General features: G+C 41.0%; 1 protein-coding gene and 1 long non-coding RNA gene across 2 annotated transcripts in view; one reads left to right on the top strand and one right to left on the bottom strand.

Moving 5' to 3' along the window:
* CCDC170 (coiled-coil domain containing 170) overlaps positions 1 to 16278 on the bottom strand; it is a 90396-nt gene extending 74118 nt beyond the window's left edge. Inside the window, exon 1 of the mRNA XM_070603327.1 lies at positions 15757 to 16278. Coding sequence (XP_070459428.1) covers positions 15757 to 16134 — 378 coding nt within the window. The 5' untranslated portion in view covers positions 16135 to 16278. The remainder of the gene's footprint in view (positions 1 to 15756) is intronic.
* Positions 16195 to 17688, top strand: LOC139080842 (uncharacterized). The gene is made up of 2 exons (XR_011535668.1): positions 16195 to 16333; positions 17280 to 17688. It is a non-coding gene; the product is annotated as an uncharacterized lncRNA (long non-coding RNA).
* The last annotated feature ends 2899 nt before the right edge of the window (positions 17689 to 20587 follow it).

Consider the following 20587-nt stretch of genomic DNA (forward strand, 5'->3'; position numbering starts at 1 on the left):
AACCTATCAGTATGAATTTATGGAATAACTTGGAATATTCATTTACCTGTAAATTATATATATACATATTAGGCACATTACCAAATATACACAAAAATATAAATTAAGATGAGATTAAAATAAATAAAAATTCAAATATTTTCTCCCTGAGCGTCTCATAAACCTTTTTACGCACTCCCTGTAGCCACAAGAGCACTTTGGGGAGCACGGCCCTTACTTTCCACACTAGTTTTCATGTCTCCCACTAAAATGTAAGCACCATGAGGGCAGGCCCTGGATCTGTTTCTTCAGCACTGTATCCCCAGTGTCTACAACAATGCCTGGCACTTTGTAGGCACTCATGAAATACATGTTGAATATTAATAAATGAATGAATGATTCAGGTACAAGGTTGTGGGTTTGAGGGCAGAACCTAGAAATCAATTATATTTATATGCCTAGCACCAAGCACATTTCCTAGCACATGAAGGACCCCCTATAAATGTCTGTTGAGTGGATATAGAGCCAGTGTTTGCTAAATGGATGGGTGGATGGATGGATGATGGACGGATGGATGAGCAGATGGACAAATGGATGAGTAGCTGGACAAACAGAATGGAAAATCTTCTTCCCTCTGTTCACATCTCTAGAGTTAGCATATCAAAGATAAAAATAACTGGCTGAACTTATTTACTTAATTATAATAAAAACTTACTATTACTAAACAACGGTCCCATTGGAACAAGTATAGGTAGAATTTCACTCACCTCTTGTAAAAATACAAAATAATAAATAAGCCTCATATTTTCAAAATTAGCCCTGGCTGTGATCAACCTAGAGCAGAGATATGAGCTTCAGAAGAAGCCAGAAAGGAGAAGAGATAGTTCACCAAGATACATTGCAGAAATGGCCATGAATTCCTCATCCACTTCTTGTTAGATAAGGATAAAAGTTTAAAACATCTATGAAATACTTACCTTGAAGGAACCAAAATTACAACCCTTAATCCTTGTCAGGGTGAAGCTCCCTTCCTACCTAACTTGTAATTTTTCTGTATCTTGTTATGAAAATATCTTGGCTAATAAATTTGCAATTGTTTCTTTAACACATCCAGTCTTTAGAAGCTTATTGTCACTTCCTGTGTAACAGTTAATCTTGATCTCAGGGTTTTACATGCTAGACGGATGTTCTGGGAAATTACAATAATCCACATTCTGTAACTTCAGTATCTTTATTCTACAACCTTGCTGACACATGTCATTTACATTCACTTGTTAATTGGAAAACATTAAGATGTTTTGTCTTGCTTTTCCCTCAGTTATGACTGTGATAAATAATTCATCTCTGAAACTAGCATAAATGTAGAATTTTTCTTTGAAGCTCTTTAAACAACTATGAACCTCTCTTTGCTTATTTCCATTCTTGGGGAGGATAGTCTTACCTCGCCAGAATGTAAACATCATGAGAAAATTATTAATAATAATAAATTATATATTATTTATATATATAAATTATGTATATATGTTATAGTCACCAGTAAGTAACTACTTATTATGCTAGGTCTGTAGTAAGCATGATTCAAATGCAATGTGGCTTAATCCTGAGAGCACCGTGTGAAGCTGTTACTACAATCTACATTGTATAAAGAGGAAATTGAGGTTCCAAGATGATAAGGAATTTATTTGATCAAATCTCACAGCTGCATTTTCTGGCTCCTGTCCCTCTCCTCCGCTCCCCTCCCCTTCCACCTCCTTTCCTCTCCTATCTCAACTCTCTCTGGCTCACTCTATCCAGACAGTTCCAGAGCCTCAATCAACAACCATGAAATTAGGTTCTTGTGTTATTTGCTTTCATGGCACCCAATACTTATCTTTCACGTTATCATCGCTTGTAACTTACTTACTTGTATGATTATTTACTAATATCTACTTTCCCCATTAGATTATGAAGTCTGTAGAAGCAAGAAAATTCCTATTTTGTTCACCACTGTGACTGGGGATCAGTAAATATTATAGAATGAATGAAGGAGTGAATGAAATGGCACAGCCAGAATTCAAACCAAATCTAACTCCAAATCCTATACTCTTGGTCACTATATTATTGCCCTATATACATCTGTTTAAATGTCGAAACAATCATTTCCCCTAAATTGAATTATTTTCTGACCTTCAATATTGCTGTCTGCACATCTGGCTGTTGTAATAATGAGTTGCATCTCCATAAGTAAAGTTCAAAGAATTTAACTTGAATCGATTCATTTCCAACCACTGTTTGGAAGACGCCCTGTACTTTCTACAAGTTCATCAACATTGTACAGGTTGGATCTAGTTAATTTAGAAGCTTATATTTTAGTTTAATATAAAGTTCTTCGAAGTTTTTTTAAAAATCTGTTCTTGTGAGAAAGATAACTTCTTAGGCTGGATGCAAAGAAAGTCACAGGCAAATTAATTAACTTCACGTCCTATTTTAAGTGACTAGCAGTTTTTTAGAATTTATATTGGATATATCTCCATGGGAGGTATTGGGTATACTGTCAAGACTAATAATGAATGCAGATTTGGGAACATTGTCACATATGGAAGAGCGTCTGTGAGAGGTATGGGGGAAACAAGAATCTCTGTTGACAACTAGATGGGACATTTTATTCATCATCATCCTATATATATCTGTTCACATGTTAAAGACACTAGAACTCTTTCCAAATGGGATTTTTCCCCTCCATCTATTATAAAACACTTGATAAATTAGTTTAAAGTGAAACTTTTTCCAAGATGTAATACTTTAGCTCCTGTGCACAGCACTGTGCTTGCTTCAAACTCCAACAAGTTGTTTCTTCAAATTGACTCAGAATATTACCCTTAGAGTGAACTTGAAATACAGTTTCTCTCATCTTCCCAAAGAGCAATTCTCTAGCACCATGAAACTGTCATAAGGAGACTTAATTCTTGTTGGACTTCATTTCAATATTCATCAGTTTCATGTCAGCCTATAGAAGGAGCGAGCAATTTTAAGGTAAATTTTTCTATTACCTGTCTCTGAGTACGATCTGTTCTATTACTCATCAGTGCTTTCTATACATCGTTTCTACACATCGTTTCATCTCCCTAGCTTTGTAAACTTGAATAAACCCAAATATTTTAATTTTGCTTTTAAGTAAATGCCAGCCTGCCCATTTTCCTCCATGAACAGGGGATAAGCATTCTTCTTTACCCAAATGGCATGGTTTAAAATCATGAACCAGAAATGGCTTTAAAATACATTGTTAATGACTATCAGAAAGAAACATTTAACAGCCAATATAGCCAAAACCATAATCATTGTTTTTGGCAGCCATTCTCTAAAAGTCTCATTGTTGATTCTAAATAAATCTATCCAGTAAGTCAACTCACTCCATTACTCGGAGGTATATTGTGCGAGTAAATGTTGCTGGTGGGTCGATGGGGATGTAGCTCAGGCCCCTGCTTAGAGGATCCACAGGAGCTCACAGGAGCTATAGTGCTCCGGATTTCCAGAACTCGGCTTTCTGAAACAGAATTCTTTAAAGTTTCAAAAGCATTGTTTTGCATATAAACAGCAAAGCCTCAAAGACTCCCAGCACAACAATTATTCCTTCAAATTGTAGAGAAGAGAACAATCCGTGCTGGAGAATCATTTTCCCACCCAAAAGGCTCTAAGACATGGAAAAAAGAGAAGTGGAGGGGAGACGAGATCAGCGCTGAGATGTTGCCGCCCTCTTAGGAACTGACACCTGAGATGAGGGGTGGGAGGCGGGGAGTAATAAAAACTCCGGCTTCCCAGGATGTCACCCGTGGAGATGCATGCTTCTTTGAAAAGCCCTTCAGGCAGCACAGCTTCTGGGAGCAGAATGAATGACAATGACTGAGTGATGTGCCCATTGGGCCTGAGGGCAGCTCCACCTTCAGCACCCACTTCCCTAGGAAAGCAAAAAGGTAGACACAAATAAGGCAAAAGACTTAAAGGTCTTGGGATGGGAATAAGGAGCATGAAGCCCAGCTGGACCTTGAGGAGCCAGGGCAAAGCCAAGGACTTCAGCAGAGACTGATGTCCAAGTCCATGAGGGAAATCGGAACCAAGGAGAGCCGAGGATCGTGCTCAGCCAGAATGCTCCTTCCCTGGTGCCAAGATACCCCTAACCACACTCCATCCCCACCTGCAGGAACTTAATTCACCTAAGGGAGAGAAGGAGTGAGGAAATTGGAATAAGTTTCCTTAAATTGACCAGATGGTGTTTTTCTTCCAAAGAGAGGAAAGACTGTCTCCCGAGCTGAGTTGTTACAAAAAGTTTCATTTTTGCCCAACTAAGTTACTAGCTTCTAAACCTACATAGGTAGTCTCTGTACTTCAGGCACTCACCAAAGGGAGCTATCCATCTTCCACTAAATACCTAAAAAACCTGGCATGGGAGCAAGGAAGTAATAGAAACTGGCTAACTAGGTACTTCAGGTTCCATAAGTTAAAGTGGCAGAAAGTTTATTGCTCTAGAGAAGTAATTTCTCTAAGGTAGAGTGTCATATACTTCAGCCTTTAGGGATAAATGTTATGAGAAACCTTCATATGAAGAAAGTTTCTGCAATTAAACACACTGTCCACTGTGTTCCATCATAATAACACCTTATATTGGTTGGAAGGCCTTTGCCCTAAACGGGGAGTGCTGGCTGTGAGCTCTGAGTGTGTGCGTGGTTAGGCTACCTTTAGCAAAGAGTGACTATTAGCTTGGGCCGCTGTAACAAAATACCACAGACTCTGGGGCTTCAACGACAGACATTTATTTCTCCCGGTTCTGGAGGCGGAAGTCCAAGATCAAGGCGCTGGCTGATTTGGTTCTGGAGAGGATTTTCTTCCTGGCTTGCAGATGGCTGCCTTCTTGCTGTGTTTTCATACGGCAGAGAGAGCTCTGGTCTCTTCCTCTTCTTATAAGGACACTAACCACATCCTGGGGGCCCCACCCTCACCACCTCATCTGGTTACCTCCCACAGGCTCCATCTCCAAATACCATCACACGGGGCTTAGGGATTCAACCTACGAACATGGGAGGGATGCAAACATTCAGTCCACCTCAGACTGCAAGCTGAACTGCAGAGTGGGAACAGTAAATCTAACGGATAAGCACGTGTGGGGGCATGGGGAATTAAGGCAGCCAGTCCATGTTCTGTTCATCAGTTAATCACCCTGATTTCTTCCTACTGCCTAATCCATATCCATGTCTGCCAATTCCAAGCATGGAACCTTCCAGAGGTCTCTGGGAAGAACAGGTCTACCTCCACTGCTTCCTTCTCCTATGTCATTTATTCATCATCAAGATGTCACTGCCTTTTTGTATTTTCCAGAATGGTTAAAAAAAAAAAAAATCTGGTCTTATTCTAAGCAGTATTGGGAATGATTCTTTTTTCTGTTTTTCCTTCTTTTAATGGGGTTTAGAGAAGCAGAGAACATAAACACATGTACTCAGCCCACCTTGTTGTTAGTGCTGTTGGGTCGATTCTGACACCTAGCACCCCTGTGAACAGCAGAGTGGACCCCTGCCCGGTCATTTTGGACCATCTTTTCACCTTCTGCTGCTATGTCAGTCAATGCTCCACTGCTGTTCATAGGGTTTTCATACTGGTGGCCAGGTCCTTCTTCCTAGTCTGTCTAGTCTGGAAGCTCCACTGAAATGTGTCTACCACAGGTGACCCTGCTGGTATTTGAAATTTCGGTGGCATAGCTTTCAGCGTCACAGCAACACGCAGCCACTACAGTATGTCAACCAACAGACGGGTGATGTGGTTCCCTGACCAGGAGATGAACCTGGGCCAGGGCTGTGAGAACACCAAATCTTCACCACTAGACTATCAAGGCTGGCATTCAATCTTGAGTGAAAAGCCCAAATCAGGTATTAACACTCCCATTTTCACAAACAGGACACTGAAGCCTAGAAGGGTTAAGCAACATTCACAAGGTCTCACATTTAGCAAATTGTGGGGCTAACTTACACCACGTCTTCTAACTTGCTGTTTTCTATGTTTCTGTTATAAGCCTCTTCAAATTATTTTCAAAGTTATGATTAGTTTGTTAATATTTCTTAGAAAATTTGAAGTGGAAATGAACCTTATAACATAAAGAAACCAGAACTAGAGAGGTTAAGTGATGAGCTCAAGAAAACAAAGTCAGTTTATTTCAAAGTCAATAATACCCAGGTCACTTGACTCTTGGGTTAATATTCATTTTAGGCCAAAAAATATTTGCTCAATGAATAAATGACGTCCTGACTAGGTGCCTATAACAGGAAGAATTCATTCCCTTCGTGTCCTTTCAGTGTCCCTGTCTGCTCCCCCTCAACCATCACATCGTAAAATTCAAGGTTAATTTAAAAATTCCTCCTCACTCTCTCCTGGGAAAATCTCTTATTTATTCATAATTTCACAAACCATCTATATGCTGATGAGCCCTGAATATATGATGATCCCCAGCTAAAACCTCTCTTTGGGGCTCAGGATCTACATATCTAACTGCCTACTGCGTGTAACGTGGACACCATATAGACACCTTGCACCCAACACATATAAAACTGAACTCGTGCTCTTTTCCCCCAACCTGTTCCTTCTCCATCTCACTGAATGGCACCAAACATCCACCCAGCTCCTCAAGCCAGAAGCCTGAGCTTCACAATCTCTCTCTCCCTTCTCCCAGTTCCAACACATCCATCTTGTTGATTCTCACATCTAAATAACTATTCACTCCCAGTCTTGTCCACCATCCAAGTCGAGATTACCACAATAGCCTCCAGTCTCCCCCACATCAAACTTATTCCCCACCCTCACCCTCCACCAAATCTCTAGTCCATTTGTAGCCAGAGAGATTTTTTTTAATGTAGAACTGCTCAATATATCCCAAGGCTCGAAATTCTCCAATGGCTTTCCCCTTGCTCTCAGGACAAATTCCAAACTCTTCTAAAGTCCTACATGGTCTGACCCCTGCCTGCCTCACTAACTTCCTCTCTCTCTACTGTTCTCACCTCCCTGTCCACTCCAGCCACACTGGCCTTCTACACTTGCCTAAATGCACCTCACCTCTTCCCATCCCACAGCCTTCACCCACACTTTGTGTCTTCGAGAAAGCTTATCCAACACAAGCAACACCAACCCTTTGCCTAGCTAACTCCTACTCATCTTCCCAAGCTGAGCTTAAATTTTACTTCCTGGGAGAAGACAGCCCTGATCACCGAGTTCAGAGAGCACTTTTTACTCCTTACCTGACTTGACTTTCCTTTAACATTTGACACACGAAGCATACTCTCCTTGAACGCTCCTTTTTCATCTCCCATACCACCGCCCTCTTAAGCATCTCTGCTTTCTCTGACTTATCTGGCCCTCCCTTCTCAGTCTCTCCTGCAGCTCATCCTCCTTCACCCACTCCTTAACTTGGTATTCTCTAAGGTTCTGTCCTCAACCCTCTTTCTTCCATCACTTGAGACACCCTCACTGACTTACTTCATGCCCTCCTGAGATTTCAACCACTTCCAGTATCTGATGACTCCCAAATCTGCATCTTGAGCAGAGATTCACATTTCCAACTGTTTACTGAACATCACCTGGATGGCCTCCTGGTGCGTCAAAGTCAACATCATCTCCCCACCACTACCACCATTGCCCCCAGTAACCTTGGCAAAACTTCCCCTCCCCCATTCCTTCCCCTGGTTTTCTAGAGCATCCTGTGGAATTGTTTGCTTGTCTTTCCCTCTAGATCCTTATCTGAGGCCATTATCTTTACTCCAGCCATGCCTGCCTCCTTCCTTTTTTAAGCTTTTATTTATTACCATTTATTAGTTGCTTAGCTACACTGTAAGCTCAATCGTTAGAAACAGTGCCTTCTACTTTTTAATCCACGTATTGCCAGAAACTTATATTTTCATTTCAATCTTATCGAAAAGTTGCAAGAATAATCCAATGAACTCAAGTATATGCTTCACTTAGATTTTCACCAATTGTGAGAACATTTTACCCCATTTGATCCAGTGCATGTGATAATGATGATTGCTGAATCATTTGTGAGTAATTTGCAGACATCACGGCCGTGAACCCCTAAATCTTTCAGCACGTATCTCCTAAGAACAAGGATATTCCTTTGCACACAACTGTCAAAATCAAGAAATTTAACAACTATACCATTTTATTCACCATTTATGTTGTAATGTTCCATAGCGCAGATATAAATATGTTGCATGTAGTTGTCAGGTATCTTTAGTCTGTTCATCTGAAACAGGTTTTCAGCCTTTCCTTTTCTTTCATCATATCAATAATGAGATAAACTGACATAAGGTTCCTCACATGATGCACTGAGAAGAGCACAACATCTCTCCTATAGATTTGCCAAAAGCGCCAAAAATGATTAACCTGAACCTATGATGAGGAAACATTAGACATACCCAAACTGAGGGACACTCTACAAATTGTTCTCCTTTTAAACACATTGCCCTCATTTCCATCTGAGAGCCTGCAGTTGCCTTGTTATTTCTGAGACACCCCCTCCAAGCATCGTTCACAACTCAGCACAGATGTCACCTCCTTGGAGAGTCCTCTCTGCCCCCCCGCATCCGGACAAGACCCCACCCTTCCCCCAGTCCATCTCTACCCCGTTACCCGGATTCCTTGTTTTTCAAAGTATTTACCATTCTCTGAAATTCCCTTGTTGATCTATTGGTTTACTTTTGTTATCTCTTTCCCCGACTAGAATAAACTTTTATGAGAGTGGGACCTTATCGAAGACAGTGCCTGCTTGAGAATAGACACTCCTTTTATAGTTGCTGGAGGAAAGACTTTCCATATCTTCAGTGCCTAACAGAGTGCCAAAGACTCAATGGATGTTCGCCAGATGGGTGAGTAATTCAACGTATGATTCACTAAGCAAATATTTCTGGTTCAGATCTCCTCCTAAGTTGTCATTTTTGCTTACTCCAAACATTCACAAGATTTCAACAGCAAGACTTCCTTTTTGGTATTCTCCACAACTACCCATTTCTTTTACCCAGAAGTAGAAGAGACTCAGGGAAATGTGCTAATTATAGTCAGGTCTTAAAATTATTCCTCTTTGCACTGATGTTGAGGTTAGCCTATGATGGCCTGAACGTGCTGAAAAGTGCATTTCTGTACAAAGCTAACAGGGAAGATTCAAGACAGAAATCATAAGATAAATTAAGTCAATGAAAAGCAAGTCATTTCAGTTACTCAGAAGTATAATTCGTATATTTATTTTTATTAGCAATATTTAAAATAGTTTATCCACGCACTATCCAAACACATAGCTATAGAAGCCCTAATCAATAGTTACGTTGGTATCAGTAAGAGAAAGAATATGGTGCTACTGGTCCACCTCAGCAATGACTTTGAACTCCTCTCCCGTAGATCAAAGCCACCAGAGCACCAATTTCAAAGGGAAAAAAATTGGAAGCAAAACAAAGAAAAAAAGAAACCTTGGGTAAAGAACATAGCATAAATAATTCCTGGTCCAGCAAATATTACTCCCTTTTTCAATTAAACTTTTTTTTTAAGTTGTCCTTGAACACAGAAAAAGTAAGTCTTTATAATTAGTCCACTTAATTCAAGTACAAACCCAGAAGCACTCACTATTGTTTCAAATATACTACATATTATATTTGGTAACATTAAGTAAATACACACACAATCTTTTAGAAACGCGCAAAGGAAAATTTGCTCTCTGTTTGGTGTCCAAAATGTTTTTCTCTCCTACCTGACCTTTGAACGCTTTCTCTCATGCCGCATTCTAAAGCCCGTGGTCAAAGAATAATTAGATAACAAGAGAAACTGAGTGTTGCAGTTAAAATAAACAGAATTGAATAGACAGACGAATTAACTGGTTATCATTTATTTTTTAAACTTTTATTCTGCAATACTTTTAGACTTAAAGAAAAGTTGCGAAATTAGAACAGAGAGTTTCTTAATATACTTCACCCAGTTTCCCCTCATGTTAATAACTTGCATAACTGAGGCACATTTAATAAACAGGAAATTAACACGGTACAATACTACTAACTAAGCTACAAACCTTATTCAAATCTCTCCAATTTTTCCACTAATGTCCTTTTTCTGGCCCAGGAGCCCACATTGCATCCAGTTGTTATGTCTCCAAAGTCTCCAATCACGACCTTGACCCTTTTGAAGAACACCACTCCTTTATTTTGTAGAAAATCCTTCAAGGTGGTCTGTCTAATGTTTTCTCATGACCAGATGGTTGTCATTTCTTTTTGATAGTGTAAATCCTTTCTTCATTTAAAACAAGGGGAAAACTTCTAATTACTTGTCTAGTTCAATCCCTACCAACAGAGTACACTTTGTAGAATTTTGTCCAATTGATTGTTTCATAGTCTAAATGTATTTATTCTCTTGGACAAGGGGGACAAGTCAGCCTGTTAACTTCCACTGCCATATTCCAAATATTTTATATACTTTTCTTCTTCTTCACAATGACTTAGCCTAGTTTGTATTTGTAGCTTTTTAATAGCTCCCCTACCACACTGTTGTCTGGTTGATCTCTCAGATGCTAACAGAGGTATGTTAAGAAAGTTCTAATCTGGTTTGGCTTTGTCTATATCTGCTTATAGACTTTTGCTTCTGCCAACTTTTGTTTTGTGTATTTGGAAGCCAGGTCTCGGTGGCATGTTACTGCACAAACATCTAGAATTGTTACAACTTCCCAATGAATGAAAAGTTTTATTATTATGTGATGATGACATAATCTGTATATTATAGTGACTTTCTTTACCTTTAGTAATACTTTTTTGCCTTAAAAGTATTTTGTATAACATTATCATATCTAATTAGCTTTCTTATGCTTATTATTTGCCTGGTAAATAAAACACACTTTGTTTTTCAATTTTTACATGCTTTGCTTTCAACTTTTCCATACTTTTTTTATTTAGATGTGTCTTTCACAAATAGCATATGCCTGGGTTTAAAAAAGTCAATCTGACAATTTTGTTAGTTAACTGAGTATTTAGTCATTTATATTCACTGTAATTACTGATATATCTGTATTTGTTTCCATCATCACTTTTTCTTTTTTATCTGCTTTTTTTCTGTCCTTTATTGCCTTTTGGGGCAGACAGGTTTTTTCTTTATATCTAGAATAAGGAGCCTTCTGACTTATATTTGTATGAAGACATATGATTGAAGTCAGATCTTAAAACTGAGTTTGATTAAAAAGAGGGGGGAATAAAGAAAAGAATAAACCAGAAGAGGTTTTAAAAAGTGGAAATGGATAGCACCTCATACTAATTAGGATGGTTACTACAAAAAAGAAAGAAAGAAAGAGAGAGAGAGAGAGGGAGGGAGGGAGGAAGGGAGAGATGGAGGAAGGAAGGAAGGAAGAGAAAGAAAGAAAGGAAAAATACAAGTGTGGACAAGGATGTGGAGAAATTGGAACCTTTCTGCATTGCTAATGGGCAGGTAAAATGGTGCAGCCACAATAGAAAACAGTATGGCAGTTCCTCAAAAAATTAAAACTCAAATTATCATATCATCCATCAATTCCAATCCTGAGTGTGTACCCAGAAGAACTGAAAGCAAAGTCTTGAAGACATACTTGTATACTCATGATCACAGCAGCATTATTCACAACAGCCAAAAGGTGGAAACAACCCAAGTGTCCATGAACAGATGAATGGACAAACAAAACACAGTATAGACATACTGTAAAGTGGAAGATTATTCAGCCATAAAAAGGGAAGAAATTCTGACATGTGCTACAACATGGGTGAACCTTGAGGACATTATGCTAAGTGAAACAAGCCAGACACAAAAGGACAAATATCGTATGATTCCACTTATATGAGGCACCTCGAGTAGTCAAATTCAGAATCAGAAAGTAGAAGGGTGGTTGCCAGGGGCTGGGAGAGGGGCGAATGGGGAGTCGTTGTTTAATGAGTGCAGAGTTTCAGTTTCGCTAGATGAAAAGAGTTCTAGAGATAGATGGTGGCAACGGACGCACAATAATGTGAGTGTACTTAAGGCCACTGAAGTGTATACTTAAATAGGATTAAAATGATAAATTCTATGTTATGTGCACTTTTCCACAATTTTTTAAAAAGTGGAAATAGTGGGGAAATAAAGGGAAAACCAATTTTACTTCTTTCTTAATTATACATGACCAGCTCTGAGCCCTTTGCTGTGAGGAGCTACAGGTGTTGCTAGAGCATGTTGCTGTTTGTACTTGCTGCTCGTAACAACCTGTCAGGCAGTTACTCCATGTAACCCTTGCTTTACAGAGAGGAAAGAAACTTGCTCGACTTCCCAACAATGGCATACCCTGAAGCCATGACTTCAGTGCAGCTCTTATAGGAGTGTGAAAACACTGACATAGCAAAGGGGCTGACAAGCCACCATAAGTTTGTGGCCTGAGAGCAAATCCGAGCCCTTCTCACCAAAGGACTGCTCTAGCTTTTTACTGACTCATGATATTATTTTATAATTTGGTAACACTTTTCAGCCTCCATACCTTATTTTAAGCGCATGGCGAAGTTACACTGCTCTGCTTAAAGCTGTATTTGTAAATATCCCCAAAGCCTGTCTCTGTCCTCCAGGCTGGAGCTGTTACACTTCACTTCACATAATATTGCTCTTAGTATTTGTCACATTTTCTAGCCTAGTAAAGTGCTGATGATTTGATTAGAGGTAAACCCAGCTTAAAACGCAGCATTAAATTTGGCTCAAGGGTCAGTCATCTCTGTCTGTTTCTCTTGATTGTGAACTCTTAGTTCTTTATTGAGAGTAAGGACTGTGTCCGATTCATTTTGTATCCTCAGTCCCTCACACAGATTCTCAGTAACGACTGTTAAGGTGGTGGCTGAGGTCTTGATGGAGGTGTCTGTGATGGCCACAGTTGTGGGTAGTAGGAGTGTTGATGCCCAGGTAAATCCAAAAGTTACAAAAAATAATAACAGGCAATATTACTAAGCTCTTATTCTGTTATTGTATTGGCCACTTTACATACGTTAACTGTGAAATCCCAAAACTACACTATGTGATACGTATTCTGATCTCATGTGTCAGATACAGAAATTAAAGTCTGACATTAAGTAATTTTTTTGCCCAGGTTATCACAGATAATGAGTGCTATAATCAGGATTGTTTGAACCCAAAGCTAATACCTCAGTCCCTGCAGGTTTCTATTTCTTCATACAGTTGCATGCTATCCCAGCTTTGCATTTTAATCTGTTTTTCAGTGCATCGTGGTGTGGAAGGAAAAGCACTGAACTTTCAAAAGAAACACATTTAAGTTCCTGCTCCATCATTTCCTAAGTGAGCAAGCCATTTTGTCATCTATACAACAGGAAATTCCTGCCCTGCCTACCTGAGCTGTAAGATGATCTCAGATGAAGTATTTAGTAAACTGAAAAATTAATTATAATAAATGCTGGCCTTTCTGTGTCTACTTTTATTCTCAAAAAAATTTAGGTCTTTCAGGTCAATTAAGTTCTTGGTGGAAATTTTCCTGTATGTGGGTAGTAAAATTTATCCTAAAAATCTCAATATTAATCAATGAGATTACTCAATATGATCACTTATTTATTCCTAAAACACTTATTTTTCCACCTTTACAGTGGAAAACTCTGGAAGATTCCAACAACTAGGACCATCAACAATAATGGGACAAAATGACACCATGCACCTGCTAGTGATGCACTGAGGCGCATCACTTACATAGTATTCCTACCAAAATCTCATCGTGAAAACAATCAGAGAAACCGATTCTACAATACAAATGCCCTACATTCAATAAACATGTCAGTATCTTTGAAGACAAAACAAGTCTGAAGAACTGTTCCATTTTTAAAGAAACTAAAGACACATAACAACTAAATACAATGTGATCCTGAAACGACAAAAATGTTTTGGTAGTAAATTGGGACGATTGGCGACATTTTAGTAGACAGTGTACATTAGATGATATTGTTGCAACAATGTTAAATACCCTGAATTTGATCACTGCATTTTGGTTAGAGAACGCCCTTGTCCTTAGGAGATACACACTAGGCTATTTAGTGATGAAGGACCATGATGTCCTTAATTTGCTTTCAATTGGTTCTCAAAAAATATATAAATAATGCATATGCTGAGTGAAATAAGGCAGAAGGAGAAAGTCAAATACCGTATGATCTCACTCATAAGTAGAAGATAAAAACAACGACAAACAAACACATAGCAATGGAGATTGGATTGGTGGTTACCATAGGGGAAGGGGGGAGGGCAAAAGAGGTGATTAGGCTCACATGTGAAGGGATGGACTATAATCAGTTTTTGGGTGGTGAACATGATGTAATCTACAAAGAATTCGAAATATGTTACAATGTACACCTGAAAGCTACATATTGTTATAACCCAGTGTTACTGCAATTAAAAAAATTAAAAATAAAAAAAAAATTTTAAAACATCATATCATAGGAATGATTGAATAAATTACGATAAATTCAAAGGATGTAAAATCCAAATATTAAAGAAATAAATTTGAAGAAAATAGAGAAATGTTCTTTATTCACCATCAATTAGAAGTAGTATTTACAAGCTGTATATATAGTTGGAGGCAAATTGTATACTAAAATGCACTCAACATGTATACTCACAGAAAAAATTTTGGAAGGAAATACAATAAAATGTTAATCCCTATCAAAAAATATATATACAAAGAATATAAAAATATTACATACTTTTTTGTACGGACTAACATGCTTAATTCCGAGCAGACACCATATTGGGATAAAATATGAAAATGTCAAATGGAAGAAAAATTAGCTTTCTTTGTAGAAGAAGGGACTAATTTTCCACAAATATACAAGTAATCAGAGAAATCTAAATATAGGTCAGATGTAAGGCGACAATCAACGCTGCTGAATATTGGAATTCCTCTAGCGTATTGGAGACCCCATCCAAGGTCTTGAATCTAAGAGCGTCCCCCAGGGATAGATATATATATATATCTATATATATATAGATATATATATATATACACACACACACATATATATACACATGTATATGGCTAATATGGCTGGGCTGAATACACCATTCTCCCGTCTCTGGCAACTACCCTTAACATTCTCTATGCCTAATAGGACCTTGAAGCCAGGTCCAGAAAGGGATGCTTAAGCCAGGCTGAGCCAGCCAGAACTTTCTGTGTGTGTATGTGTGTTTTACAGAATATCTGATGCTTGAAAGTCCCCAATGCCTAAATGCCTCCCGGGAGTAAACGAGTAAATGGCTACAGCGACAACTGAATTACCAATGTTTCCAGGGTGATTAGCCACGAAAAGGCCAGCGATTTTACTCAGGACAGGCGTTAATCCTACCATGCCAGACTTTGAAGAAATTGCTCCGAATCACGTTTTAGAAGCTCAGTAAAGTGAAATGAAGGAATTAATTGCTCTTGAGAGAGGGGAGGGGGTCGAGGAGGCTCTACAGCAGCCAGACACACTGCGTTTAGAGTTTAAGCCGTTTAAACGGTCAGAGAAGCAAACTGGCACAGCCGAAAGTTCAGACGCACTTCACACATTCGCGGCCTGCCCACAACTTCCTGAAACTCAGCGGCCCTGACAGCTCCGGTCCGCTTCCCAGGCGGGGCCGCATCCACCGTGATCTAGCCCCGCGCTCAAAAGGAAAAGTTTGCAACCCAGGAGCGTCCTTGCGCATCCCGGGCCGCCCATTCCTGGGTGTTAGGAGACGCCACCGGGGCCACCCCCGCGCGCGGCCCGCGGGCCGGGACCGTACCTCGGGCGCGGGCGACGAGGCACCGAAGGCGGCGTCGCTGGTCCGGTCCAGGCTCCTGGAGCCCGAGGAGCCGCCGCGGCTCATGCCGGAGCCCCGGGCGCGCTCGGACCCGCAGCGGCGGGGAGCGAGGCTGCGGCGCGGGACCCGGCGGGCGCGCGCGGGCCGTCTCCTCGGGCAACCGGTTTCCAGGGCGGGGAGGCGGCCAAGCCCGGACGCTGGCGGCGCCCGCGGGACCCGGCGGCCCGGCCGGGCTGCGCACCAGCAGGGCGGACCCCGCTGCTCCGAAACGGGCACCGGGACGCTGGGCGGACCCCGATCCTCCCGGGGGCTCCTCTCCGGCGAGGCGCAGCGGCTGAGCGGCGGCGGCGGCGGCCCCATCTGGCCAGGCCAAGGCTGTGCTGAGCCGCGGACGCGCCAAAGCGACTAGGGGACAGCGGGGTTGGGGGTGGTCTTCCCCGTGGGACTCCACCGCGAGCGCAAGTCCAGGTCTTGTCCTTAAGTCAGGGACAGGTGACAGCGAGTGGTCAATGTCAACGGTGCTGGCACGCGCGAGGTGTGGGAGCGTGTTGACACCAAGGTGAACAAGCATTTATTCAACACCTCCTGTGTGCAAACGCTTCTGCTTCTTCCAGCTCCAGGGCCGGCTTCCCGGGCACGCAACCTGTGCAGCTGCTTGGGTCCCGGACTCAGAAGGGTCCCGAGCTTGGCTTAATGCTCTACTGCTCCACTGTCGAAATTCTTAATGATTTTTGAAAGAAGGGCCCTACATTTTCATTTTGTACTGGGCTCCAGAAATTATGTAGCCCATCCTGGCGAGCGTTCTTTCATTTAAACTTCCCAATGACCCTGCAGGGAAATATACGTAGTGATAATACTGGTGTTAGTAACAGCCACAGCGTCTGGTTATGGAACACGCACGTGTGTTCTGAGAAGAGCTGTTCTAAGTGCTTTCGATGTATGATCTCGTTAAATCAAACAAGATTATGAAGTGGATATTAGAATATTCCATTTTTAAGATGAGGAAACAATCATAGAGAAACGAAATAAACTGTCCAAGAGTATACAGCAGGTCGGGGGCAGAATGAGAATCAGACCCCAGACCACAAGACTAAAGCACAGAGAAGGCCAGTAACCTGCCCAAGGTCCCACTATTTGCAGGAGAACCTAAAACTGGAACCCACATTGACCTGACTTGAAGGTCCTTGCTAGACCTGTGTGCTGTTCTGAAATTGAACAAAATTAGAAATGCGGTAGCTTTTCTCGGATTTCATCTGATCATCCTACATGCATCCTTCTTGTCTGTGAAGATTTCTTGGCCTTGACAATGGCTTTTGATTTTACAGTAACATTGCCACATCTCCAATCCAGAGCCACCTCAATGCTTTCACTTGAAGCAACATTAATAATAATAATGATGATGGTAATAATAATAGTCCTTAATGGAAACAAAGGCTTTCAGAAATCTCCTATTAATAGTATACTTTGTAGTAAACAGGTTTGTGAGCTGCAACATTTACTTGCAGGAGAGTCGCTACACACTTGAAACATCACTCAGTGAAATGATGCTGCCAGAGGAAACCCAAAAGTGGATGAAATTTCAAGGCACCTGGAAGAGAACCAATCCGAGAAAGGCCCTTCTCTATTACGTCCACATCCAACTGTCTGAATTCAGTTTCATCAGGTCTAATTCTGGTCATCCTGGTCACCCTTGAAGCTCTTCTTCACGACAACGGAAGACAGAAATTCACAACGGTCTTGAAAAGTCAGCGTTGGCGATGGAGGTGTTAGTTAACTAGAGGGGAGGAATGTTTTCACAATGTACACGTATATCAAATCATCACTACGTACACTTTAAATATCTTCCAAATTTATTTGTCAATTATACCTCAATAAACACACAATAAAACATTATTTTAATCAGTGTCAAACAGATTTTTCTCCATGTGAAAGCAATGTACTTTTTGTGGTAAGTGGGAGCAGAAAAAGTGCTTGGTTTGGCGTCTGCCCAGTTGCCTTCGAACTTTCTGGGATGTCAAGACACAAACTGAGTGACTCTTCAAGGCTGCATCTGTTGACGGGTCCTTCGAGCGTTGAGAGGGAGGGCTTTGAGTCCGGATGTAGGTCTGAGCTGGACCCTGGAAGGGACTGCAATGGGACCAGTCAGCCCTAAGGTGGTGGAACCTGCAGGCTGGCAGTGGGGGAACTCTAGATGTGATGACAGTTTACGCACAGGAGGGAAGTACAAACACACAAAGCAGCCCAGATTTCTCTCAACACTGCACGTGTGGGCAATATATTATGATCTGTAATCCCTCAGTACAGACTTCTGTTTTTCTTTACAGTGACATAGAGATGGGAAGCTTCCAGCTGTGTGACCCAGTAAGTCTCATATAACTGCTTCTTTATAGAAGAGGGATGGTCCTAGTTAGATGCCAGGCTGAGTTTGGACCATGGTGTATAGGACTCTTCCGCTGACCACGCCTTTGAAGACCAACACTGAGCATGCTGCACCCAAAAGAAGACAGCAGGGCAACAGTAGGTGGGATACATAGAGGAGACAGCGGGGAGGCGAGGAGGCTGCAGGAGTGCTGTCACCGGCCAGGTGAGAGCTGGGACTAGCAGGAATGGGGGTGGTGATGGCGACGGGGGAAGATCGGAGGTGGAATCAACAGTCTGAGCTGACCAGCCGGGCTAGAAGGCTAGTGAGGCCTGCCAAGCAGCAAGGAGAAGAAGCGGAGGAGGGAGGAGGAGAGAGAGTTCAGTTTGGGACAAATTTAGTCTGAGATGCTGATAGGGGAAAGCAAACAAATATTTTGCCATTTGGGAACAGGAAGTCCTGGGCACATCCAACTTAAACCAGAATTTCAGCTCCTGTTGTAACGTTAAATTTTATCCTGAAATATATTGATACACCTGGCAGGCTGAGATACGTGTTAAATAAACAGAATATCTGAGACAAGATAAAAATGCCTCATAATTCACTCTGGAAGGAGATAAAGAACTCTCTCCTCTGGCATTTGGATTTTATTCTGGAACTTTCTTGTGGGGTCATACATTTATTACTCTGGTTTCCTCCTTGTGTTTGCTTACTTGTTTGTTTTGCAAATGTACATGTTTCTCATAGGAAAATTTGTAACTCGATAACCACTTTGGGGACTTTTGACTTATATTTAAAAGCTTGTCCCTGAAACCACTATTGTGACATTTTAGTTGTCTAAAGACTGTTTTAAAAGAGTATGCTCGATTGAAATATCATCCTAAATAACCGAATAAAATGTTGCCAAAGGCTGCAAACAACTTTAGTCATCTAACGGAAGATTCCTTGATGAGATAGAAACCTCTGGAAGCTACTGCTACCAGAAGTGACAGCATTTAAAGGTCTTCAAAGCCATTCTCAGCTCTTTCTTAGGCTTGTTCCAGTTGGCTTGCTGATCTACGATCTCTCTAATAAATGAGTCCTTCTTCTGCAATGATTTGAGTTTTATCAATTCATTCATCAGGGATTCTAAAGCAAATCCCCTGTCCCTTACTTGTTCTATCATGACAGTTCAGCTAGTTGTTAAATAATTTATGAATGTCATTTCCAAAAATCTTCATGAATTTTTGTATCATTTATTTTTAAAGTCCATTTTCTTTCTTTTCCCCACACATATGACTGTTTCCAGTGTATGTCATACCTAAAATAAATGTGACCCATTTTATAACATCACTACAGTCTAAGCTTGGAGAACCTCTGAGCTCCCTTGATGGAACATACCAACAGAGAAAGCCTTCAGTTTCATCATTAAAGTAAATTATGGATTGTTCTTTTTAAAAGCAAAATCCTTATCAAAAATCTAAAGTACTTTAAAAATACTTTACCTGGGTAAATATAAGCTTTTGAAAAACATCCATGATAAATATGTATTTTCTGGACCTACTTGACTTTTATCTGACCTTAAATTCAACACGTTTTAATTCAGTTTTAATCTATATTTTCTCAACTAGCCAAAAAAGATGTCTTGTACCTAGTACCATCTCTCATGGCCTTACTGAAGCAACCATTCAGTCGTAAAATTGCAAGTTTATAATAGTTTAACATGTTAGGACAAATTTGGAGGGAGTCATTGGGCAATCAATGTTAACGTTTTTCTATTCTAAAAGGAGAAAGCATTTTCTTGCAGACTGCCAGAAGAACCACCTTACCGTAAGTCTCTTAATAGGAAAAGTGTCAACCAGTCAGGAGTCTGGGATGAAGCGAGAGCCCAAAAGACATTCCTTGACTCCTTTCTCCTCCTCACCCCCTTGCAGCCAAGTCTTTTCCTAAAGTCTTTCCCTTTGCAGTTCCCCTGGAGGGGCCGGCAGTCAAGATTCTTAAGGATGTGGATTAGCGACAAGTGATCCTAGGACAAGGATGTTGAGGAAGATAGAACAGGGTGTGGGAACAAGCCGCTCAAGCATGTGGCCAAGCCTGGAAACTGTCCCACCCTGTACCTGCCTCCCCCAAATCCCCCCCCCCCGACCCCCCTGTCCTGCGCTGTCCCCACCCCCCAGCCTCACATCAACTAGTCATTAGCAGGTGGGCAAATCTTCAGAGAAAGAGGCAGCCTCTTATAGCCAGCACTCGCTGGAGCTCCTGGGAGGAGGGGTATCTCCACTAAGGAAAGGGATTCCAGAAAGAAAAACACTTTCGACTACACAATTCAATCTCAGAAATGACTCTTCAGTCTATTTCTCCTTTTGCCATGCTCACTATCATTGCCTTAGAATAGATTTTAAGGAGTTTTTTTTTTTAATCTGGTTTCACACCAGTCTGCTTCTAATCCATTTTCAAACCAACACAAGAATTATT

Source organism: Equus przewalskii, chromosome 32 (assembly GCF_037783145.1).
Source record: "Equus przewalskii isolate Varuska chromosome 32, EquPr2, whole genome shotgun sequence".
NCBI classification, from domain to species: domain Eukaryota; kingdom Metazoa; phylum Chordata; class Mammalia; order Perissodactyla; family Equidae; genus Equus; species Equus przewalskii.